At 46.2% G+C, this 26,683-nt stretch overlaps 1 protein-coding gene across 4 annotated transcripts in view; it reads left to right on the forward strand.

Moving 5' to 3' along the window:
* The first annotated feature begins 11,436 nt into the window (after window positions 1–11,436).
* The window catches only part of STARD3 (StAR related lipid transfer domain containing 3), a 152,646-nt gene continuing 137,399 nt past the window's right edge, over window positions 11,437–26,683 (forward strand). For 3 of the 4 annotated variants that reach the window (XR_012236931.1, XM_073608355.1, XM_073608356.1), the window contains exons 1-3: window positions 11,472–11,604; window positions 14,951–15,216; window positions 17,650–17,727. Coding sequence is in view for 3 of the 4 variants with exons in the window: in XM_073608355.1 (XP_073464456.1) it covers window positions 15,001–15,216; window positions 17,650–17,727 (294 nt within the window). In the remaining variant the exon portion in view is untranslated. Of the gene's footprint in view, window positions 11,605–14,950; window positions 15,217–17,649; window positions 17,728–26,683 lie in introns of all 4 variants that reach the window. The other variant, XM_073608357.1, reaches the window with a different exon arrangement.

The following is a 26,683-nucleotide window of genomic DNA, read 5'->3' on the forward strand; positions in this document are numbered from 1 at the left end:
GCGCAATGCCTCAGTGTGAAAGGGTCCATTGAGATGCATGGGGAGCGTTTTATGAGCGTTTTAATAGCGCTATTTTTAGCGCTAAAATGCCACAAAAATGCCTCAGTGTGAAAGGGGCCTTAGGTGCACACTGTGCAGAGGACACAGTACACTAACTGTAAATACTGCAGCTGCCTGCCTGTGGTACTAATAGCATCAGAAGAACACCACCGATTTTCTTCAGGTAGCTTTAGGTGCACACTGTGCAGAGGACACAGTACACAAACTGTAAATACTGTAGCTGCCTGCCTGTGGTACTAACAGGATCAGAAGAACATCAGCAATTGTCTTCAGGTAGCTTTAGGTGCACACTGTGCAGAGGAAACAGTACACTAACTGTAAATACTGTAGCTGCATGTGGTACTAATAGGATCAGAAGAACACCACCAATTTTCTTCAGGTAGCTTTAGGTGCACACCATGCAGAGGACACAGTACACTAACTGTAAATACTGAAGCTGTCTGCCTGTGGTATTAATAGGATCAGAACAACAGCAATTGTCTTCAGGTAGCCTTAGGTGCACACTGTGCAGAGGACACACTACACTAACAGTAAATACTGCAGCTGCCTGCCTGTGGTACTAATAGGATCAGAAGAACACCAGCAATTTTCTTCAGGTAGCTTTAGGTGCACACTGTGCAGAGGACACAGTACACTAACTGTAAATACTGTAGCTGCCTGCCTGTGGTACTAAAAGGATCAGAAGAACACCAGCAATTTTCTTCAGGTAGCTTCAGGTGCACACTGTGGAAAGGACACAGTACACTAACTGTAAATTCTGTAAAAACACCTGCCTGCCTGTCAGTAGGAAGAGAATAACAGGAATGGATCTAGCTAAACTATACAACACCTACGATGCATATATATATATATATATATATATATATATATATACACACAATACACTGTAAGTGCAGCTAACTGACTCGCCTGCCTACTCTATCTTACTTAAATCAAATGACACTGTCTCCTTGTCTATCTCTCTTCAGCCGCAACACACTACACAAGGCTGCCACGCAGGCGGCCTTATATAGTGTGGGGCGTGTACTAAACCCCCTGAGCCATAATTGGCCAAAGCCACCCTGACTTTGGCCAATTACGGCTCTCTGTACAGACGGCGCTGTGATTGGCTAAGCATGCGGGTCATAGTCCATGCTTGGTCAATCATCAGCCAGCAAGGCACTGCAATGCCGCAGTAAATTATGGGCCAAGACGTGCCACTCGAATTTGGCGCGAATGGCCGATAACGTTCGCAATTCGGCGAACGGTCGAACAGGCGCTGTTCGAGTCGAACATGGGTTCGATTCGAACTCGAAACTCATCCCTAATGAGCACCACCTTTCAGTGCTCATTAATGCCACCTAACAGCATCCATCCATGCCACCTATCAGTACTCTTCAATGCTGCCCATCAGTGCCGATCAATACTGCCTGAGATCTGCCCATCAGTGCAGCCTATGAGTTCTGCCTATCAGTGCTCATCAATGCCCATCAGTGCCACCTATAAGTGCCCATCAATGCCTCCTATCAGTGCAGCCTATTAGTGCAGCCTATCAGTGCCCCCTTTCAGTGCTCATCAGTAAATCCTGTCCGTGCCTCCTATCAGTGCTCATCGGTGCCTCCTATCAGTGCCTACCAATGCCTCCCATCGGTGCCCCCTATCAGTGCCCCCTAGTGCCTTCCCCCTATCAATGTCCCCTATCAGCGTCCCCTGTCAGTGCCTTCTATCAGTGTCCCCTATCGGTGCCCCTATTAGTGTCCCCTATCAGCGTTCCCTATCAGCGCCTTCTATTAGTGTTCCCTATCAGTGCCCCCTATCAGTGCCCATTAGTGTCTTCTATCAGTGTCCCCTATCAGTTCCCATCAGTGCCCTCTATCAGTGTCCATCAGTGCCCCCTATCAGTACCCATCAGTGTCTTCCATCAGTGTCCCCTATCAGTGCCCATCAGTGTCCTCTATCAGTGTCCATCAGTGTCCCCTATCAGTGCTCATCAGTGTCCTCTATCAGTGTCCATCAGTGTCCCCTATCAGTGCCCATCAGAGTCCTCTGTCTTCTCAGGACAGCACGGCCCTGAGCGGAGAGCGTTACTCTCATGTAACAGCAGAACAGAGACACCAGTATTGAAAGTTTTATTTCCCACTCCGTCCATCCTCTCTCGCATGGGATGACACAGGACACACAGCTGATCTGCTCCCCCTTCTCCCCCTCCCCTCTCCTGTGTGCTCCGCGGGAAATGTGAGCTCATTAGCTTCACACTTGACTGCCGCGGAGCACACAGGAGAGAGGAGGGAGAGAAGGGAGAGCAGATCAGCTGTGTGTCCTGTGTCATCCCGTGCAAGAGATGACGGACAGAGTGGGAAATAAAACTATTAATGCTGGTGTCTCTGTGCTACAGTTATATGAGAGAAACGCTCTCCACTGTGGGCCCTGTGAATAGCAACCCTGCTGGGCCCCCCCCTCACAGTGACGGAATGCAAGGGCCCCGTCGCAAATGCGACTGTTGCGACCCTGTTAATTCTGCCACTGGGTGTGGGGACCTTGGGTTCTGGAGGTAACATTGCCATTGCAGCAGTAGATCCTTGCGGAACTGTTATAGGTGAGGAGAGAGCCTGGACACGTTCTTCAAGTCAGGTGTATGCCTCTTGTGTGATTTTAACGGTCTGGGTGAGGTCTTCGAGATGTTCAGAATTCCTCCATGGGAGAGGCTCCCTGCACAGACTCAGACATGGCTGTCCGGTACTGTCATGTACCTGGTGGTCTGGTATGCAGAGAGAGGCCTCTCTTACACCTCTGAATCGAGGTTCATGATAGAGAAAACAGGAGGCGCAGGAGTGCAGAGTCGCATGAGTGCCAGGCAAGGTTGCTAGTGGATGAGCTGGACTGGAACTGAAGCAGGAACTGGAACAGACCCAGGAACAGCTGTAGACTAGAAACTGGAGCTCAGGGAGGTGCAGGCAGATGGACTGGAAGCGTTGGCACACGAGTCCAGAGCAGGTGGATACTGGAGAAGAGTCAGGTGCAGGCAGGTTTAGCAACAGGCTGGCAGCAAGGTAACAGAAGGAACAGGCAGGAACGTAATCAAGACAGGCCAAGGACAGATGCAGGCAGATAAGCAGGGATAGTCAGGAGCAAGTCGGGTAACTGGAGCAGGTACAGGCAAATGATAATCGGGGATCACAGGTAACGCTGTAGACCGGACAGCACCGAACACACAAACGCCACAAACGTCCCCAGCGTTAGAATTTCGTGCAGCACTAGTGTGCAAGTGTGTGCGCGTGTGCATAGGTGTGCGCAAACATGCCCACGCAGCCCTTCTCAGTGGGACATGCAGAACAGGGGGACATCTACGGTCATCATCTTGATTGCTGGCGTGCCCTTCCTGACACAACCAATCAGTTAGTAGTAATGATAAGCAGTAACCTATAGCGATCAATCAGTGAGCAGTAATAATGTTCAGTAACCTCTAGCAACCAATGGGTGAGCAATAATAACGTGCAGTAACCTCTAGCAACCGAATCAGTGAGCGGTAAGGATGTGTAGTAACCTCTAGCAACCAATTAGTGAGCCTATACCAGTTTGTGGGATGTTGGGGGGAGAGCAAAATTGCATGGGGGGCCCAATAAAATGTTTGCCTGGGGTCCAATCAGTAATAAAGACGGCCCTGCTTCTGCTATAGCTTTCCCATGTTGCACACCACTAACTCCAGACACCGCTCACCTTCCTGATGCTCTTTGCTGCACACTCTGCACCAGACATTTCCAGAATATATACACATGAACCAGAAGTGACTGGTGATGACGTCTTTTCGGTTCGCTTGTTGGTTTCCCAGTGCATCTTGGGATATCTCATACCCCAACAGCACAACAGCACAACCATTGGTCCCTCCACACATGCCAGGGTGCTAGGTGTAATCCTTGACTCTGACCTCTCCTTCAGCCCCCACATCCAATCACTGGCTAAATCCTGCCGCCTTAATCTCTGCAACATCTCCAGAATTTCGATCCTTCCTGACTAATGATACCACAAAGAAACCTATTCACTCCTTGATTATTTCCCGCCTTGACTACTGCAACTCTCTCCTTAATGGCCTACCCTTACGCAGGTTACCCCCTCTTCAGTCTATTATGAATGCTGCTGCTAGACTAATACAGCTCACTAACCGATCCGTGACTGCTGCTACTTTCTGCCAATCCCTTCTCTGGCTTCCCCTACCCCACCGTCTAAAATTCAAAATGCTAACCACAACATACAAGGCCATCCACAACATCGCCCCCAGCTACATCACCAACCTCATCTACAGATATCGCACACATCGTCCCCTCCGCTCCTCCCAGGACCTTCTGCTCTCTAGCTTCTTTGTTACCTTCTCCCATGTTCGCCTTCAGGACTTCTCCAGAGCCTCTCCTATGCTCTGGAACTCCCTTCCCCGGTATGTCCGATCAGCCCCTAACCTATCCACCTTTAGATCCCTGAAAACTCATTTATTCAGGGAAGCCTATCCCACACCCACCTAACAACTGTCCCTGAGCCACCCCCATCAAATCATTCCCTGTATCTATTACCTTTTGTACCACCACCCCCTCCCTTTAGAATGTAAGCTATAGAGCAGGGCCCTCCTGTCCCTTCTGTATTGAACTGTATTGTAATTGTACTCTCCCCCCTCAACATTGTAAAGCATTGAGTAAACTGTTGGCGCTATATAATCCATGTATAATAATAAAAAAAATAATAATAATACCTGCAATACCTCCAAAACAAAGTGAAGCTAAAGCTTAATCAAAGCCTTTCAAAACCTGCAGGTGCTGTAAGCAATCTATGATTTCTATGGAGGCTTTGTAGACACTTTGAAGATCTAAGAAAGTGAACTGGGGTATCATTTTTGAAGCAAAGCAAAGGCACTAGTGTGAATGGGACTGAAAGCTTACCATTTTGTTTAGTAACAGGAGCTTTGATTGGCGTTCAGAGCACTTTAAAATGTGTGTCCAATGCCACATTTTGAAACCAGTGTAATCAAGCCCTAAGGGAGGGTCATAACCATTGTTGTTGTTTTTTTCCATCTGTGTCCCATTGTGGAGACTTCCTGCCCCATAGCCAAAACAAGAAGTGAGAGGAAATACTTCTAAAGCGAGGGAATCCCAGGGTGTCACCAGAATTAGTGTCCCCAATGAAAGATTTCCCCTCTGTTCTTGTTCTAGGGACACCCAACATTTTCCTTTCAATGTTAATGGTAAACAGGACAAATAGAGATGGTAAATCTTCCTAATGGCAGGACAAACAGCATTAAAAACCTGACAGGAGTTCTAATCCCTCTGCTGTATCAAATACTTATCATAGTTTTCTTTTTCTGACGCCAATCCATGGCAGCATACTACCCTATGCATGCTGCCATGCTGGTGCCAGGAAAAACAGTTTTGCCTTTAGTTCAATTTTAAGAATGGAGTGAGCAGTATTTGGAGGAGATAAGTGAGGGCAGCCTCCGCCTCTGTATCATGAAAGATTGACCTTGAAGTGAACCCAATGGAGTAGTAGTATACAGAAAGGAGGTGAGAGTAGTAGTACACAGAGAGAGGAGGTGGGAGTAGTAGTACACAGAGAGAGGAGGTGGGAGTAGTAGTACACGGAGAGGAGGTGGGAGTAGTCGTACACGGAGAGGAGGTGGGAGTAGTAGTACACAGAGAGGAGGTGGGAGTAGTAGTACAGAGAGAGAGGAGGTGGGAGTAGTAGTACACAGAGAGGAAGTGGGAGTAGTAGTACACGGAGAGGTGGGAGTAGTAGTACACAGAGAGAGGAGGTGGGAGTAGTAGTGCACGGAGAGGAGGTGGGAGTAGTCATACACGGAGAGGAGGTGGGAGTAGCAGTACACAGAGAGGAGGTGGGAGTAGTAGTACAGAGAGAGAGGAGGTGGGAGTAGTAGTACACAGAGAGGAGGTGGGAGTAGTAGTAAACAGAGAGAGGAGGTGGGAGTAGTAGTACACAGAGGGAGGCGGTGGGAGTAGTAGTACACAGAGAGGAGGTGGGAGTAGTAGTACACAGAGAGAGGAGGTGGGAGTAGTAGTACACAGAGATAGTAGTACACAGAGAGAGGAGGTGGGAGTAGTAGTACACGGAGAGGAGGTGGGAGGAGTAGTACACAGAGAGAGGAGGTGGGAGTAGTAGTACACGGAGAGGAGGTGGGAGTAGTTACATAGTTCATCAAGTCCAACCTATGTGTGTGATTTTATGCCAGTATTACCTTGTATATCCCTGTATGTTGTGGTCGTTCAGGTGCTTATCTAATAGTTTCTTGAAACTATCGATGCTCCCCGCTGAGACCACCGCCTGTGGAAGGGAATTCCACATCCTTGCCGCTCTAATGCCGCGTACACACGGTCGGACTTTTCAGCTACAAAAGTCCGACAGCCCGTCCGACAGACTTTCGACAGACTTTCGACTGACTTTTGGCGGACTTTCAACAGACTTTATAACGACCGGACTTGCCTACACACGATCACACCAAAGTCCGGACTAAAATAAGGAAGTTGATAGCCAGTAGCCAATAGCTGCCCTAGCGTGGGTTTTTGTTTGTCGGATTAGCATACAGACGAGCAGATTTCTGGGTCTGGCGGAGTTACGACGTAAAGATTTGAAGCATGTTCCAAATCTAAAGTCCATCAGATTTGCGACTGGTAAAGTCCGCTGAAGGTCCGTGAAGCCCACACACGATCGGATTGTCCGCCGGATTTGGTCCGTCGGCGTCCGTCGGACAAGTCCGCTCGAAAAGTCCGATTGTGTGTACGCGGCATTACAGTAAAGAACCCTCTACGTATTTTAAGGTTAAAGCTTTTCTCCTCTAATTTTAATGAGTGGCCACGAGCCTTGTTAAACTCCCTTACGCTAAAAAGTTTTACCCCTATTGTGGGGTCATCAGTACGGTATTTGTAAATTGAAATCATATCTCCTCTCAAGCGTCTCTTCTCCAGAAAGAATAAGTTCAGTGCTCGCAACCTTTCCTCATAACTAAGATCCTCCAGACCCTTTATTAGCTTTGTTGCCCTTCTTTGTACTCGCTCCATTTCCAGTACATCCTTCCTGAGGACTGGTGCCCAGAATTGAACAGCATACTCTAGGTGCGGCCGGACCAGAGTCTTGTAGAGCGGGAGAATTATTGTAGTAGTACACAGAGAGAGGAGGTGGGAGTAGTAGTACACAGAGAGAGGAGGTGGGAGCAGAAGTACACAGAGAGGAGGTGGGAGTAGTAGTACATGGAGAGAGGAGATGGGAGGAGTAGTACACAGAGAGAGGAGGTGGGAGTAGTAGTACAAGGAGAGGATGTGGGAGGAGTAGTACACGGAGAGAGGAGATGGGAGGAGTAGTACACAGAGAGAGGAGGTGGAGTAGTAGTACAAGGAGAGGATGTGGGAGGAGTAGTACACGGAGAGAGGAGATGGGAGGAGTAGTACATGGAGAGGAGGTCTCTCTCTCCCCCCTCTCTCTACCTTCCCTCTCTCCCCCCTTTCTCTACCCCTCTCTATCTCCCTCCTCTCTCTCTCTGTCCCCCCTCACTCCCCTCCCCCCTCTCTCCCCCTTCCCCCCTCTCTCTCTCCCCCCTCCCCTCTCTTCCACCCCTCTCTCTCCCTCCTCTCTACCCCCTCTCTCTCTCCCCCTCCCCCCCTCTCGCTCTCTTTCTCTCCCTCCTCTCTCTCCCCCCCCTTACACACTGAGTGTGAGTCTCTCTCTCCCCCCTTACACACTGTGTGTGTGTCTGTGTCTCTCCCCCCTTACACACCGTGTGTGTCTCTCTCCCACCTTATACACTGTGTGTCTCTCCCTCCTTACACACCGTGTGTGTCTCTCTCCCACCTTACACAATGTGTGTGTCTCTCCCACCTTACACACCATGTGTGTCTCTCTCCCCCCTTACACACTGTGTGTGTGTCTCCCCCCTTATATACCGTGTGTGTGTCTCTCCCCCTTACACACCATGTGTGTCTCTCTCCCCCTTAGACACTGTGTGTGTCTCTCTCTCCCCCTTACACACTGTGTGTGTGTGTCTCTCTCCCCCCTTACACACTGTGTCTCTCTCCCTCCTTACACACCGTGTGTCTCTCTCCTCCCTTACACACTGTGTGTGTGTGTCTCTCCCCCTTACACACTGTGTGTGTCTCTCTCCCCTTACACACTGTGTGTGTCTCTCTCCCCCTTACACATTGTGTGTGTGTCTCTCCCCCTTACACACCATGTGTGTCTCTCTCCCCCCTTACACACTGTGTGTGTGTGTGTCTCTCCCCCCTTACACACCATGTGTGTCTCTCTCCCCCTTACACACTGTGTGTGTGTCTCTCTCTACCCCTTACACACTCTGTGTGTGTCTCTCTCTCCCCCCTTACACACTGTGTGTCTCTCTCCCTCCTTACACACCGTGTGTCTCTCTCCCCCCTTACACACTGTGTGTGTGTCTCTCCCCCTTACACACTGTGTGTGTCTCTCTCCCCTTACACACTGTGTGTGTGTGTGTCTCCCCCCTTACACACCGTGTGTTTATCTCTCCCCCCTTACACATTGTGTGTGTGTGTGTCTCCCCCTTACACACCGTGTGTGTCTCTCTCCCCCCTTACACACTGTGTGTGTGTGTCCCTCCCCCCTTACACACTGTGTGTGTCTCTCTCCCCCCTTACACACCGTGTGTGTGTGTCTCTCTCTCTCCCCCCCCCTTACACACAGTGTGTGTGCCTCTCTCTCCCCCTTACACACAGTATGTCTCATTTACACTTGTCACTCTCTTTTACTCACTGTGTGTCTCATTTACACTATTACTCGCAATGTCTCTCACTTATGCTGTCTGTCTCACACACTGTGTGTGTGTCTTTTACTCCATTCCTCAGAAAGGTAAAAATATAATTATGTTACCAAGGCAATTATTGTGCAGGAAGGATATAGATGTGATTCTGATGAAGTGTAATTTCTTGACCTGAAACTAACCGCGTTTACTATGTGTGTATTTTGTATTTCAGGAGGACGACTTTTTTGAAGACTTTCAACATTTATTTTTTGCAATTTACATGCCCAGATCAACGTTTTGATCCTTAACCACCTCACTACGGGTTCCCCCGCAGTGCAGCATGTGCGCGCCTGCTATCCCCCCTTAAAGGGCCAACGTACAGCTACGATGGCTTGCGAGAATGTGTCGACCTGCCGCAGTATAATGACAGCGGCTGGACGGCAAGCAGATAAGGACACTTACCTTTCCAGGGAGCCCGCGATGTCAGCACCCAAAGCTGACACATCCATCGGCTCCAGGATCAGGCGCCGACATCCTTACTAATGCCCCTTTCACACTAGGGCAGTGGGTGCATCGTCGTTAAAGCGCCGCTTTTTTTAGCGATGCTTAACCGTCAATTTTGAGGTGCTATTCAGCTGCTAGTGGGGCACTTTAAAGCCCCGCTAGCGGCCAAGAAAGGGTTAAAACCACTGCAAAGCGCTGCTGCAGCAGTGCTATGCCAGCGGTATAGCCGCGCTGCCCCATTGATTTCAATGGGCAGGAGCGTTATATACACCGCTCCTTCACTGCTCCAAAGCTGCTGCTAGCAGGACTAGTGTAGCGTCCTGCCAGCGCAGGAGCAGCAGCTCTTTCAGGGTGCTTTGCAGGCGCTATTTTTAGTGCTGTAGCACCTGTAAAGTGCCCCAGTGTGAAAGGGGTCTAAGGGAAACAGGAAGTGAAGCCTTGCGGCTTCATAGCCTGTTTCCTACTGTGCATGCGCCAGTCATTCGATTCTTTCTGAATGGGCCCGTCGTATTCTGGGACACACACAGGTCCCAGAAGGGGGGGGGGGGCACCAAAAAACACATGAAAGTGACGTACCTACCTACCTCGATTCAGGGACAGAAGTCCCAAAGAAAACATACCAAAAAGGTATGTAAAAAAGAAAAATATCCAAAAACGAGGGCGGTGGAGTATGCTTTTGTTTCCAACAGAGTTCGATTTTTGCCTGGAACTCCGCTTTAATGCAGAAAGGTCCTTTAGCAGGATGCAGTGTTGTCAACCTACTAGATTGAAATTTACTGACACGACACCCAAAATTTCCTGGCACAGCCAAGTTTTTACTGGCATTTACAAAAGTTACAAAATTACAGTTTTAAGTGCAAATTTTAGTATTTAGGCTACAAACAAGTACAATATGCAATTAGCAATGTGATTTAAGGTAGATATTATTGCAAAAATCATTACTTATTTTATTTTCTATATAGTAAGTAAGTAGCTCAGGGATAGGACTCAGGAGGGCAAGAAATTAGAATAGGAAGGCACACAGATACATGAAGTTGACTCTTGGTCCCTTCAGTCCACTCCAGTCTAAACAGCACTGACAGTCCTGCTTCCGACCTGCCCTGTTTCTGTCCTGCAAACCCACACACAAGGCTCTGGCTGCTCTGCTTGGCTTCCCTGCACCATCACATCACACGACACGCTCGGGCAACATCTCCACCAGAGCTTCCTGAACACAGTGTAGCAGGGACTCGGATGGTCTCAGCTGGCTCTGGACCAAGCCAAAGATCACAGCAATATTTTTTACTGGCAACTTTTTCCTTTTACTGCCATTTACTGGCTGGAGAAAATTGCCTGTTTTTTACTGGCTGCCAGTAAAAATACTGACGATTGGCAAGATGGGATCTAGCTGTTTCATTGTGAACTGTCTAGTTCCCATCCCTATAAAGGACCTGAGCATTAGGGGGCAAAAAAAGGCCATCTGAGGGATGGGAACTAGCCAGCTCACACTGAGCAAGCAAGGACAAGGGCCATCTGCTGACCTGTATGGTAATAATGAAAAAAGGTAATTTAGCTGGATAGGAACTAGCTCCTTCAGTGCACTATCCCATCCTTATACATGACCTGACCACTAGGAGGCAAAAGGGTTATTCTGTGGGATGGGATCTAGCAAGTTCACATTGAGCAAGCTAGAGCCCATCCTCAGAATAGACTAGGACCGGTGTTCTGACATATAGTGTCCTCCTATCAGATAGTGTCCGCCCCGTACTGCGCAGGCGCAGCGCCTGCGCAGTACGGAGCAGCAGGAGATGCCGAAAATGTCCGAAGTTGATCAGCTGACCATCAGCTGTACACGGCGCTCGGGCACCTGTTAGCGATGGCTGTGTAAGAGGGCCCCTCGCGGGCTCGCTTCGCTCGCCACGCTTCGGGCACGGCCTCGCTGCGCTCGGCAACTATTTATTCTAACTCTATGTCCACTTGGATAGTAGGGAATGATCCTGGACATAGGGTAAGAATAAATGCGCAGGCGCCGTGTACAGCTGATGATCAGCTGTTGAACTTCGGAGACTTTCGGCGTCTCGTTTGTCCTCCGTACTGCGCCTGCGCAGTACAGGGCGGACACTTCTGGATAGGGGACTGTATTCGACAAGACACCGGAACTAGTCGTAACCATGCACACTCAGAGAGGAGGGGAGAAACTCATACAATCAATGACGTCTGGGTCCAGCCCCGAGGACACGCCTACACGTCATGTGACCCGGCAGCTGCTTCCGCCTCCCCTACATCCGGGTTGGTGTGGTGAGAACGGCGGAGGCAGTGATAGTGTAAGTTGGAGTACAGTTCTTTGTGTGTGTAGTTAGGGCTCCGCTCCTCTCGGTACTTCGCTGGCACACACTCCTTTTGTTCTCTTATCTCTGTGTGATACGTGAAGAGCAATCCTTGTATTTTACGAGCCTGGAGAGAGCTGAGCCCCTCACACTGGACTGTGCCTGCCGTGTGCTGTACGGGGTCAAAGGACCCATTCACTAGAAATGATTCCGCTTTCATTATAGGAATTGGGACTCGGGTAAAGTGTAAGGGGGGGCACGAAGGAGGAAAGGACGATGGCAGGTTGTGTTGTGTTGTAAAGAGGAGAGAGAGGTTATGACAGGTGTAATGTAAGGTATGATGGGAGGGAAAGGGATATGACAGGTGTAATGTAAGGTATGATGGGAGGGAAAGGGATATGACAGGTGTAATGTAAGGTATGATGGAAGGAAAGGGATATGACAGGTGTAATGTAAGGTATGATGGGAAGGAAAGGGATATGTCAGGTGTAATGTAAGGTATGATGGGAAGGAAAGGGATATGACAGGTGTAATGTAAGGTATGATGGGAAGGAAAGGGATATGACAGGTGTAATGTAAGGTATGATGGGAAGGAAAGGGATATGACAGGTGTAATGTAAGGTATGATGGGAAGGAAAGGGATATGACAGGTGTAATGTAAGCTATGATGGAGGGAAAGGGATATGACAGGTGTAATGTAAGGTATGATGGAAGGAAAGGGATATGACAGGTGTAATGTAAGGTATGATGGGAGGGAAAGGGATATGACAGGTGTAATGTAAGGTATGATGGAAGGAAAGGGATATGACAGGTGTAATGTAAGGTATGATGGAAGGAAAGGGATATGACAGGTGTAATGTAAGGTATGATGGAAGGAAAGGGATATGACAGGTGTAATGTAAGGTATGATGGAAGGAAAGGGATATGACAGGTGTAATGTAAGGTATGATGAATGGAAAGGGATATGACAGGTGTAATGTAAGGTATGATGGATGGAAAGGGATATGACAGGTGTAATGTAAGGTATGATGGAAGGAAAGGGATATGACAGGTGTAATGTAAGGTATGATGGAAGGAAAGGGATATGACAGGTGTAATGTAAGGTATGATGGAAGGAAAGGGATATGACAGGTGTAATGTAAGGTATGATGGAAGGAAAGGGATATGACAGGTGTAATGTAAGGTATGATGGAAGGAAAGGGATATGACAGGTGTAATGTAAGGTATGATGGATGGAAAGGGATATGACAGGTGTAATGTAAGGTATGATGGAAGGAAAGGGATGTGACAGGTGTAATGTAAGGTATGATGGGAGGGAAAGGGATATGACAGGTGTAATGTAAGGTATGATGGAAGGAAAAGGATATGACAGGTGTAATGTAAGGTATGGGAATGAAAGGGATATGACAGGTGTAATGCAGAATATGAGGGGTAAGCGGGTACGGCACATGTAATGAGAAAATATTACACAGACCAATTGTATAAAGAGTGCTTTGGTTGTGTAAAGAAATGTTAGACTATTTTCTCTTTCATGTACATTAAGGTGCAGAGCATTAATTCATTTTAAAGTGGACCTGAGCTTATTAAGGGAAGAATAGCCAGACATGGACAGATAGAAATATTAATAAAGTAGTACTCTGAAAAGTTCAGGTTCTATTTAAATGGGCTCTTAATGAACATGTTAAAATTTGTCCTCTGTAGTTTTCTCTAGCTTAGGTGCTTTTTTTACTATATATATATCTGCATTGGTGTGCCATTCAGAATGAATGACAATGCATATTCGTGTATTATCACAACGCAAAGGTGTAAAGGTGAAATAGCAGAGAGGAAGGGCAGGAGAATACATTTATGTTCATATAGCATGAATATATCTGTGAAGGTTTACATTTATCCAGGTCATGGTATATCTAGTAGTGGCTAATCATATTAAACTGGACTTGTTCTATAATGTGTAGAGCTGCACGATTTTGGCCAAAATGAGAACCACAATTTTTTTGCTTAGAATAAAAAGATCACGATTCTCGCTGTGTAAAATCTTTCACATTATACAGAAGAAAAAAAAAAAAATTGGGCTAACTTTACTGGTTAGGTTTTTTTTTAATTCATTAAAGTGTATTTTTTTTCCCAAAAAATTACATTTGAATGATTGCTGCACAAATACAATGTGACATAAAATATTGCAACAACCACCATTTTATTCTATAGGGTTTCTACTAAAATATATAATGTTTGGGGGTTCTAAGTAATTTTTTACCAAAAAAAAAATGATTTCAACTTGAAACCAACAAATGTCATAAAAAGGTTTAGTGTTTAAGTGGTTAAACTTCTGTCATTTACACACCAAAGTGTATTCCTTTGATCTAAAGGACAAATAGTTACAATGTTTATACTTAAGTTCCACTGCTAAAGAATATTGTGATTCTTGGCAGAATGCCTGTTTTTTTTCTCCTTTCTTTAGCAGAGCAGAGAATTCTCTGCATAGAAAGAATCGGGAAATACTTTGACAAGATCGCAATGGGGAAAAAATTGCAATAGCGCTTCTTAACGATTAATCGTGCAGCTCTAATAATGTGGACGACATTTTGTTTGATTTTCTAGGAAGCTATAAATTAGGGATATGCAATTAGCGGACCTCCTACCAAAACTACAAGTCCCATCATGCCTCTGCCTCTGGGTGTCATGATTGTGGCTGACGGAGTCTTGCTATGCCTCTTGGGATTTGTAGTTCTGCAACAGCTGAAGGTCCACTAATTGCATATCCCTGCTATAAGACCCCTTTCACACTGAGGCGTTTTTTTAGGAGCTTTTTGGCTAAAAATAGTGCCTGTAAAGCTCCTGAAAACGGCTCCCCTGCAGGTGATGCGCTGGCAGGACATTAAAAAAACATTTTTGGAACGGTGTATACACTGCTCCTGCCCATTGAAATGAATAGGCACCGCTGCCAAACCGCCGGCAAATCGCAGCAGCAGCGGTGTTTTTAACCCTTTTTCGCCCGCTAGCGGGGGTTAAAAGTGCCAGCGGCCAAAAACCCCCGCAAAAACAACGGTAAAGCGACGCCAAAAATAGCAACACTTTACCGCCGATGCCCCAGTATGAAAGGGGCCTTAATGCTGGGGTATGTTCTGGTACTTAAAAAAAACTGAAGACTCTGCTTAGATAGGCAGCTAAACATTTTCAGCATTGCAGAATAAGAACAGTTTATTGTGACTACTTCTAGCCAATTATATTATGCAACACATATTGCAGTCAGGAGCAAGTGTTGCTGGTAACATATGAGAGAGGGGTAAGTCTGTGACCGTGTTAACGGTTTGAACATGTGTATACCCCTCTTTCTTCCTGACAGATGGATTGGTGACCCCTTTTTTCTTATCTTGAATTTTCCCTCCACTTTCCATGATGAGTAAACTACCAGGTGATCTTCAGTCTGATCTGGAACGAAGTCTTCCAGCTATTGCCTCCATCAATTCATCACTAAGCCAAAGCCTATCTCCTCAGTTTTTTCTACACCCAGAACAGCGCAGGACCATTTCTGATGTTCGTCGGACATTCTGCCTTTTTGTCACATTTGATCTTCTCTTCATCTCTCTTTTGTGGATCATTGAGCTCAATGTGAGTACAAATAACAATGTGTCAGTTTTGTAAACTGTCCTATAGAGTTATAATTGTGTGGGAGTGGGCAATGCATTGTTTATATTACCTCTTGTCTGTATACAAGAATAAGCTTGTATTAACTATAAACTACCTAGTCCCCTGAGGCTGGATGTGAAATCAGTAGTAACTTGCTTATCAAGCAATAATGGATTCATAGTCTGCATTTGACTATCAAACTCCTATGTTTTTGCTATTCAAACATGCAAAATATCAATCTCTCTAGGGCCAGGAGCAGATGGTGATAACTCATCTGTCAGAAAAATAATAAACTATATGGAACGCTTAGATTGGAGGCTCCCTTCCTACTGGTGTAGGAATAGGGCTCATTTCTCATGTTATACATGGGGTTGGACAGATTATTGCTGTATTCTGTAGCTGTTCAGTCTAGAAGTCAGGAGCATTTTTAAAGTAAACCTATTATTAAAATGCACCACTCATACGTATCAGTAGGATACATATCCATAAACATAATGGTTCTGAGCTTACTTACAGTCATGGCCAAAATTGTTGGCACCCCAGAAATTTTTCCAGAAAATCAAGTATTTGTCACAACACGACTGTAAGATTGGGACCAGCTCCTGTGTCCCAGTAGACATGAGTGGGACTGCCTGCATGTGGATGCACGGAATACCTGTGTATCTCGTGGGGGCAAAAACTACCCTTAGCCATACGTATTGGTATGCCTGTGGAAATGAGCCCTTGGAGTGGCTATGCTTAGTCCTCCACTGTATCTGGAGAAGCAATGTAGACACCCTTAGATAGCAGAATTGTTAACCTGGGCACTGGGTACTGTTTGAACCAGTAGAGTTAGATTAACTTGACTAATGAACTAGAGCGTAGCTTTGGTCAACATTTTTTTTTTTTTTTAACAGCGGTAAAGCGCCGCTAAAATTAGTGGAGCTTTACTGCTACCACCCCCCCTCCCCCCCAGTGTAAAAGTAGCCTAATGTCGCGTACGCACGGCCGGACTTTTCGGCAGAAAAGGTCCGACGGAATCATTCCTATCAAAAAAACGTTTGTCTGTATGCTAGTCCAACGGACCGAAAACAACGCAAGGGCAACTATTGGCTATTGAACTTTCTTTTCTAGTCCGGTCATACGTCATCACGTTCGAAACGATCAGACTTGGGTGGGATCGTGTGTAGGCAAGTCCGTTTTGTCGGAAAAGTCCTTCGGAGTTCAGTCCGATGAGAAGTCCGCTTGTGTGTACGCGGCATAAGTGTTAAATGGTTTGTATCTTCTTTATAATGAACACTTTTTTTTTTTTCTGGACAGCTTGGGTAAAAAAAAGTTGGACAGATGACCAGGTGAAAGTAAAGGAAACAAGTATTTTAAGAGAAAACGAATGCAGCCAATATATCTAAGCTGCAATATATAACATTCTTGTTTTTGTATTTAGAATCAGTTTAACTTCTTTAGCACTTTTGACCTGTGTAGAATGTCTATAGCCTAATCAGGGTAAAACCAGCTCACTGCTGCAGTAGCAGCCTTTAGCTTGTTTCTGTTTTCCTCATCAGGGTCAGGGCTATGCTGTAAAAGTGTTTTGGGTGGCTGTAGAGCCACCCGATTACTTTTATGTGACTTGGTAAATGCGCTCCTAACCCACCTCAGCAGTTCCTGGGTTCTCCTGCTCCGTGTGAAACTTTGAGACCACAACTGATGCTGTCAGGGTTGTGAGTGGGAGAACATTGGGGAACATACGCTCCCGAATCTGTGCTGAGTCTCAACCCGGAAACTCTCAGCTCTTGAATATTTCTGGGCTGGGCATACAGCCCACCAAGCACAGTTCTGGCGTCACCATAAAAGTACCTGACGCCTGCTCAGTGCTATTATTTAGGGCGTGTATTGGCCCCACAGTTTGGTGCCCAAGGACACTGCTGCCCATTAACTGTATAAATGCAGCTATGGGTGTTCTGCCTCTCCCTGATGCCGGAGAATGTGTACAATGTTTGCTTCTCTTTAAATCATGTTTTTCATTGTGGTTACCGTTATTAAAGCTAGGTTCACACTTGTGCGGCTCATTGACGCTGTGGGACCGCACCTGCAGGCAAAAACGTGCTGCAGTTTAGGAGATGTGTGGAAGTGCCATTAATCCTTATGGCATCCCCCCATGAACTGGAAACCGCAGCATTCTTTTCCTTCACTGGAAACTGAACTGCACTTGCAGATTCCATGCGGGTCGCTTTTTCAGAAAAGCTGCAGGGACCTTTTCCCTATGTTTTAAAGATGCACAGTAGCTCATTATAGGCTGCCGTGCCTGCGCAAACCGCGGCCAAGAGAGCTGCACAAGTGTGAACCTAGCCTAAAAATAACATGTGATTGTGTTTACTACATAATATTTTTGCATGTTACAGTGATCATTGTGTGTTGACAGTTATTTGTTTTCCACAGACTAATAATGGGATTGAGAAGAACCTGGAAAATGAAATTATCTACTACAAGTTCAGAACCTCATTCTTTGACATATTTGTAAGTTTTAATGTTTTTCAGCCAGTAGCCAACAACAAAAAAAATTGGCTGCAGTTTATGGCGATGCTATGCCTCTAACAGGCAGGACCAGTTTGATTTTATTTCTGTTTTCTGTGTTACACTCTTGTAAATAACAGCCCCACACTCCTAGGATTTTCTGAAATACAAGATCATCTACCCACCTATTGGTTGTAAAAACTGTGTAACATAATTTGTTCACAATAAAAACCTTTTATGGAAAAAAAAAAAAAAAAAAAGATCAGCGAACACATTTTGAGGGAAAACCTTCAGGTTAAAAATGTCTCTTCTATTCATGTATATTCTTCAATGGCCACAAATAAAAAAAAATCTATTTGCATGCACCAAATTCCTTTGCAAACCTAGTTATTACCCTGTAAAACTAGCAGTGATATTATCACTGTGTTGCACATAGCCTGTGCAGAGGTCAGAGCTGTGAGCGAGACCAAGCAGATTCTCCCACTACAGGCTAACTGTAGAAAACTACAGGATCGGTGTGAATACAAGGCCAGTCACCTTGCACAAGGTGAGAGAGCAACAGTGACCAGTCTTTATTACAGGGAGATCCTGCACAGATGCAAAGTTTTACATATTAGATTACTGTACAGATCTGGAATAAATACAGAAAACACAGCAAGATTCGTGTAAGAATACACTTGTCTCTTGTATGAACTATGAGATAAGCAAATATTGTCTAATCCTATCCACTGCACTGATGGGATGCCTTTGTTACAGAGGCAGCCATTTATTGCAGTGGATAAAAATGAGTTTTTGGAAGCCTGAACAGCCAACCAGAGAGGATTACTTGGCACGCTGACAACACTTCTGCTAATTGTGAGGCAGTGGCATAGCATTGTCAACGTGTAACACATTTTGCCATTACTGCCAGGATATCTCTTTAAAAAAAAAAAAAAAAATAGGAACTTTGTGTGCAGCCTTTCATATGAAGCCATGTAACTAAATTTTTTTTTTAACTGGGTAACCTCTGCTTCAAAAGGTTTTCTAACTGAACCCTTTACAAGTTAGGAAGCAGCAGTAAAATGTATACAGGTTTGTTGAAATAAGAAAAAAAATCCTTTTAATTATAGTAATCTGATATTTGTTAATGATTTAATTCCCTGTGTAAAAGCATTGTTGGTGAAGGCTAGCTTTTTTATTTTACTTTATTGAACTTAAAGTGGAGTTCCACCCAAAAGGGGAACTTCCGCTCTTTTGTCTCCCCTCCCCCTCCAGTGCCACAATTGGCAGCTTTCGGGGGGGGTGGGGGGACAGGATACCTGTCTTTGACAGGTATCCTGTTCCCACTTCCGGGAGTCCACTCCGTGGACCATTCCGTCACCGCGGGGCTCCCTCCTCCTCCCCCTGTCGCCGTGCCAGTAGGAGGGAGGAGCGGGGGTCTCGCGCATTCGCAGTAGGGTTCCCGGCGTGAAGCCGTGAGGCTACACTGCCGGGTTCCCTTACCCGCAATGGCAGCAGCAGCACCCGACCGCTGATGGAAACATCAGCTGCGGTGCCAACATTGCTGGACTCCAGTACAGGTAAGTGTCCTATTATTAAAAGCCTGCAGCTGCAGTATGTGTAGCAGTTGGCTTTTAATTCTTCTTTTTTTTTTTTTGGACGGACCTCCGCTTTAAAGAGAAGATTGGGTTAAAAAAGGGGGGAAAAAAAGCAAGCATCCATATCCACCTCTATGCTGGAGCATCGCTGATTGCTCAGTTCTCAGTCTTCTCAGAGCTAGGAAGTGTTTTTCATTGCTGTATGCACTGCCGCTCCAGTGCTCATTGGAGCGGGAATGAGCGCAGCTGACTTGGTTCTAAACCATGTGCTAAGATCCGACACCAATCAAATGTTGTTGCTGCATTTTTTTTCATTGATTTTCAGCTGGTGTTCAAGCAAGTAAGTCCTGTTACTTAAAATGTTTGTTAACCCAAAAAAAAAAAAAATGGATCCTGTTCCTTTTAAAGCATGTTATACAGCACAGTGCTTATGCTGTCATTTGGCCCCCTATATCACCTGGCTGATCCTGACAGTTTCTGCCCTCCCCCCTGTAAACTGGCCATGGTGGATAATGGCTGCTGAGCCCTGACATCATGGTCAGTTTACGTGCCTCCATCGTCCTCTCTGCTCTCCTCTGAGCTCCTGTATCTTCCTCCCCCCTCCCCTCCCTGCCTGTCAGCTTGTGACGGTGACACCCCCCCCCCTCCTGCTGTTTGCATAACTGCACCATCAGCACTGTCTCCTATTCTAGTGTCCCCCGCTCTGTTTGATTTTTTTTTTTTTGAAAAAATGCTGTAAATCACTCATTTAAGAGTGACGATCCGTGATCACATGACTGGCCGGCTCTCTCCTCCTCCCCTCCCAACTGACGTCAGCGGGGGAATCTCAGCTCCTCCCACTGCATCTGTCAAATAAGGAAAGGAGAAAGCTGGCTGGTCATGCGATCGCGGATCTCGGCTCTGAAATTAGCTATTTACTGCATTTTTTTTTTTTTATAAATCACACACAGAGGGGAGTACTGCAATAGGAGACAGCGCTGATGGTGCATAAATGTTAGAGTGGCTTAACAACCACTTTAAGATTCCTTTGACAAACCAAGCTAAAGTGGTAGAGAGTTGAGAAAAAACATTTTACATTGACAGGGGTGCTTACAATGGTCAGCTTTTATTTATTTTATAGAAAACGTTTATTCCCCCTTCCCAGACTGACAATGCTGCTTCCATGGGTGGCTTCTTTGCTCCTCCATTAAAAGGGGCCACCCTATAGGAGAAAGTGTTACTGGCAGGATCCCTAGGTATAAATAAAGATAAACGCTAATGTAGCTACCACCTTAAGGATCAGTACACTGCAGTATATTAATTTTTCTGTTTTGGGGTTTAGATACACTTTAAATATAACTGCACCCTCTATTTAAAACTCAGTATGTGTCCTCTTGGATAGTCTGTATTGTCTACTTTAACTTGCTGAAAGCTTGCTTTTGGTTACAACTGGTTCTTATGGTTCTGCCTTGGTAATATGCTGGTAGCAATCAGGGCTTAACAAAATTTCTCCTAAATCTGGGCTCTCGTTCCAAAAGTAATAACACAAAACTCACAATGCTGTTTTATAAAGTACGGCTGATTATAGTTTAAGGAACCTGTGTTTTTCTAAATATGAAGGTTTAGACATAGAAAAGCAGGCAATATCTGATTACCAGTAGGCAAAATTACATTCAGTCTTCTTCATAAACATTTGCTCTATCCCTTTTCTGAGGAGAAAGGAAAAGGGAAGCACACATACAGGTCTTGCAGTGGGAACATAAGTGATAGCACGTATAAATCTGTCTGAGTGTATCCCTTGTGAAACTGACAGGTGTGGCTGTCTGCAATAAAATAATAATGTTGACCAAACATTGTGGTTATCAATAATGCATTGTCCTTGGCATCCATGTCCAATATCCATATCTTGGGTATACCAGTGATTTTTGTGGCAGCTCTCCCTGTCCTGTAGTAGTGCTAATGTGGTGGACACTTCTTGACTGTTGTGCAGAGGGGTCACTCTCTGACTGGTTGTAGACAGCCCCTGGCTTTAGTTATAGACACAAGCTTTAGTCAGTCACGGCTCTAGCAGTGATCATACTCTGTGCCTGGTTGGAAACCACGCCATGTCAGTGGTCATTTACTTTGCTTTTGGTAGTTTCCTCCTCCCTCCGTGCTGGCTTGCACAACATGCAGTAAATTGCATGTTTCCAGCTAGCCAGAGTGCAGGCTGGAGGCTGGTCATTTTCTTCTGAATGTTTGAAGGTTTGTGGGAAGAAGATTCAGTTATATAGAACTGGCGCTAATAGGGGTATGATGGACTGTTAGACACTGGGGAGTAATATATGGGGTGATGGGTTGCTAGTTTGGATTTTATACTCACTAAATCGACCTGGCATTGGAGAATCGGGGAGAAATTCACTTTTGGCAGTTACCAGTCCAAGCCCTGATTTGAATCTCATTGAAATGTTGTGGGGGAGTTGAAACTGGTATTTCATGCAGTTAAACTCTCAAACCTTTTATCTGAAGTCCATGTCAGGGACTGGTGGGCAGTAATGCAAAACATCTGTGAAAGGTCATTTCTGCTAAAGTAATACCAGCTTCTGATGAAAAGGGTGTATTTACTTTGTTTACAGTTTACAATTTCATCTATTGACATCTTTTGTGGAGTAAATGATTGAAAAGGCAAAACTTTCTTTGCAGCTTTTGTTAACTAGTATCACCTTACCTGTAGGCACTGTTCATAGGAAGAATAAAGTATGGCAAAAATAAGGCAAAACTTTTTTCTTTATCGTACATCACGGGATACAGAGGCATAGTATTAACTATATGGGTATATAGGCACCTTCAGGTGATGGACACTGGCACACCCAAGACAGGAAGTTCACTCCCTATATAACCCCTCCTCCTACCAGGAGTGCCTCAGTTTTTTTTGCCAGTGTCTAAGGTGTTGGTCACGTGTGTAGATGTGCTCTGAAGAGCTCTGCTGAAGGGATCCCTATTGGATTTAAACAGCCTCCACTGACTGGATCCATCCAAAGTGCCACTGAGGCCAAGGTGGATGGTACCCGGGCCTCATATAGAAGAGCGAGGTTTTGCCTGTAACGCCTCTCCTTGGAGGGCTGGACCCTGGGACCCAGTGCTTTGGTCATGCTCACATTACCTAAAGTTTTTCCTGGCAGGGTGCTATACAGGTCTAAGGGAGTGGAACCCCGATAAAAAGGGACCCGGTCCTTTGAAGGTTTGCTAAACGTAGCCCGCCACGATGGATGAAGTTTGGATCTGTCTGTCATCAGCAGTATCCTGCTGCGAGGATATAGTAAGCGAAGAAGCCTAGGTACTGTAAAAAAAAAAAGTCCACCTATGGTTTTTCTTCCTTGGTTAAAATGTTGTCATGCCTTAAAGTCTCCACTAGAGGGAGTAAATGCACATACCTTAGTAAGCTGTCTCTCAGTTCAGCTCAGTGTCACAGCTGATAGCATGTGTGTGGGCTCGGCCAGCGGCATTTCTCAGGGGGGATTCCTCATTCAGGAAAAAGGTTGCCAAATAATGCACTTCTCCCCCCTGGGGGGAAATAAGGGGCTGGGAGGTACAACAGTAGTCTCTACTCCCCCTACAACTACCCCCCCGTGGGTTGTGCAGGGGCTCCCCCTTTCTCTATACTCCCCCACACAGGTCATGTAAAGACCATAAGGCCGGCTTCTCCTCCCTTCCCTCCTGCTGGGTCTGCCATTGGCAGTCCCAAATGCCGCCCGCACGCGCGGGAGCTCATTGAATTTCAAACAGGAGGGAGGGTGAGTGACGAAGGGAAGGTGCATGGCCTAGGTGCGGCGCCGTGTGCGGGACGTAGCATCCACGAAGACACACAGCGCAAGCGCGGGGAAAGCCGGGCCCAAAAAGCAGACTCTCCTCAGCTAGCAGCTGGAGAGTACGGCTGTTAATCACACAGGAGCGGTGAGGGCACATAGGACGCTGCATGCAGGCATTCCCAAATTGAGGAAAACACATTTTATTCAGCACCAGGCTGAACTTTTATTAGCGGCATTCTATTGCTAGATATAGTTCAACAAGCAGTGCATTTACGTAGTGCCTCTGCTTTTGTGCTTAAGACTATGCCTTCCAAGAAGGTCAGTGCAAACACCTCAAAAAAGGTTCTTAAAACATCACCCCCAGTCGCTGTGGACTTTAGTCATGTCTCCACACTGTCATCTTCTCCTGAAATACCAGAAGTGGCTAGCCAGGGTGAGTCATTGGAACCTGTGGGTGTTGCAGCTGCTTCTAACATCTCAGCCCCTGTATACGTGACTGAAGATGAGTTTTCCTCCGCCCTGTTAGGACTAGCGGCTTTAATCGCATCCTCCATCCAAAAGGATAGGAAGCCTGGTAGATCCCCCTCCCCCAACTCAGACCCTTTATCAAGGGAACGGTGGGTAGAGGATGAGGTTTTACCCTCAGGGGATCAGGAGGAAAGGCAATCTATTGACTCCTCTTTGGAGGAAACAACGGTGGATGAACCCTTTTCAACCTCGCAAAATGAGAAATTGCTGGTGCAATCTCTTGTAAATGGTTCGTTCTGCTTTCAAGCTGCCCTTAACTGAGTCAGCTGAAAGTTCCATTTCTTCTTTTGGGTTCCTTAAAACCTCTGCAGGCTTCGCATGCGTTTCACGTCCATGCATTACTAGAACAGCTTATTTATGCTGAATGGGATCATCCGGCTAAGCATTTTCTCCCTCCAAAGAGATTTGCAGTGCTCTATCCAATGGAGGAGAAATTCACCAAAAGTTGGAACGTACCAGCAGTTGACGCTGCTATATCCAGTGTGAATAAGAGTCTAACTAGTCCAGTAGACAATGCTCAAATGCTTAAGGATCCAACAGATAAAAGGTTGTAATTCCTGTTAAAATCCTCTTTTTCTTTGGCAGGTGCAGTTACTCAGCCTGCAGTAGCTGCAATAGGCATCTGTCAATCCCTAAAGGACCAGTTTAGACAGGCCCTTAAAGTGGGGTTCCACCCAAAAAAAAAAAACTACATGAAAAATTAAAAAAAAAAATACAAAAAAACATTTGGATATATATATTTTTTTTACTTACCTCTAAATGCCTGTTGCTAGGTGGTCCCTCGTGGTCCCTCTTCCAGTGCCTGGGCTGGTGACATCACTTCCCCCTCGGCACAGGAAGGGCTCAGCTCTGCACCCTCCCTCCTGTCAATCATCTGGGACCCATTACAGGTCCCAGGTGACTGAGCGGCCGCTCGCGCATGCGCAGTGGGTGCCAGGCTGTTAAGCTACAGCCCGGCGCCCATAGTGTCCAATTAAAAGTCAGCAGCTGCAGTATTTGTAGCTGCTGACTTTTAATTTTTTTTTTTTTTTTTTTTTTTTTACTGGACGCCCTGGGTGGAACTCCTCTTTAAGGAGGTTCCTGTACAACAAGCCTGGGATTTGGCCAAACTGCCTTATGTTTTGCTATAGATACCATTAAAGATTCTATTCACCATGCGTCTCGCCTTGTGCTTGTGCTAGTACACATGCATAGGATCCTGTGGTTGAAAAATTGGTCAGCCGAAGCACCATGTAAAAGGCTCCTGACTGGTTTTCCTTTTCATGGGGATCGGCTATTTGGGGATGGTTTGGACAAATACATCCAAAAGAGTTCAAGTGGGAAAAGTACTCTTTTGCCAGTCAAAAGAAGGAATAAACGCCCTTCATTTAAGCGGGCTCTTTCTCCAGCGCCAGGGGCATCTGCCTCTAGGCAGTTGCAACGGCCTCCACCGTCAGAGTCTAGAGCAGTGGTTTTCAACTCCAGTCCTCAGGACCCACCAACAGGCCAGATTTTAAGTATTACCTTGGGGAGATGCAGACTAGAATGCTGCAATCACTGAGCAGCAAATTATATCACCTGTGATGTATTTCAGTTTCCTTGTAAACCTGGCCTGTTAGTGGGTCCTGGGGACAGGAGTTGAGAACCACTGGTCTAGAGGAAAGGGTCAGGCCAAGGCACAAAAGAAGTCCTGGGGGCGGAAGCCTGCAAAACAGAATTCTAAAGCCTCATTATGATGGGGTGCCCACACTCGCCAGGGTGGGGGGAAGACTTCTGCAGTTCTCAGAAGTCTGGCAGGAGGAAACAGATGGGTAATCTCCATGTTAGCTGTAGGGTACAAACTGGAGTTTCGGGAGTTTCCACTGCCTCGTTTTCTGAGGTCAAACGTTCCCAAAGATCCAGGGAAAAGACGATCTCTGTTTCGGGCATAAGACCAATTACTGGCTCGGGGTGATCATGCAGATCCCCACCGAAGAGCAAGGTTTGGGGTTCTATTCAAACCTCTTCACGGTACCAAAACTGAATGGAGATGTCAGACCCATTCTAGATCTGAAAAATCTAAATCAATTCCTGAAGGTCCGCTCTTTTCTCATGGAGTCGATCAGGTCGGTGGTTTCTATCCTACAACGAGGAGAACTTCTGGCATCTATCGACCTCAGGGATGCATATCTGCATGTTCCTATATTCCCCGCTCACAAAAGGTTTCTGCGGCTCGAGGTAGAACAGCATCATTTTAAGTTTGTAGCCTTGCCCTTCGGGCTGGCAACAGCACCCCGGGTATTTACAAAGGTTCTGGCTCCACCTCTAGCCAGGCTAAGGGAACAGGGCATAACAGTCTTGGCGTACTTGGATGATCTATTGCTAATAGATTAGTCCGTGGCCAGTTTGGAGCAAAGCGTGCGCATTACAACCAAATACCTGGAATATCTAGGTTATATTCTCAACCTAGAGAAGTCTTCCTTAAAACCGCTAAAAAGGCTGGCATACTTGAGTCTGATCATAGACACATCCCAGAAAAAGGCGTTCTTGCCTCAGGCAAAGATCACCGCCATAAGAGAGCTGGTGCAGATGGTCAGGTCGCCCATGCGCCTTTGCATGAGTTTGTTAGGAAAGATGGTGGCTTCATTCGAAGTGGTTCCCTATGCCCGGTTCCATTCGAGACAGTTGAAAAAAACAATATCCTGTCTGCTTGGAACAAAACGGTTTAAGCTCTAGATTTGCCAATGCGGCTGTCCCCAAGGGTGTCCCAGAGCTTCAGTTGGTGGTTGGTAACCCGGAATCTGCTGAACGGGAAATCCTTCAGACCAGTTATCTGGAAAGTGGTAACGACAGATGCCAGCCTTTCAGATTGGGGAGCAGTACTAGAAAAGACGACTGTCCAGGGACAGTGGTCAAGAACAGAGAGAACTTTGCCCATCAACATCCTAGAGATTCGGGCAGCACGTCTGGCTCTGAGAGCCTGGATATTCAGGTTTCGGGGTTGTCCTATCAGGATCCAATCTGACAATGCCACAGATGTGGCTTAGATCAATCACCAAGGGGGCACCGAGTCTCGCAGCACAGAGGAAGGTGAACCATATTCTAACTTGGGCAGAAAGGAATGTTTTG

This window comes from Aquarana catesbeiana, linkage group LG12 (assembly GCF_042186555.1).
Source record: "Aquarana catesbeiana isolate 2022-GZ linkage group LG12, ASM4218655v1, whole genome shotgun sequence".
In the NCBI taxonomy this organism is placed as follows: Eukaryota; Metazoa; Chordata; class Amphibia; order Anura; family Ranidae; genus Aquarana; species Aquarana catesbeiana.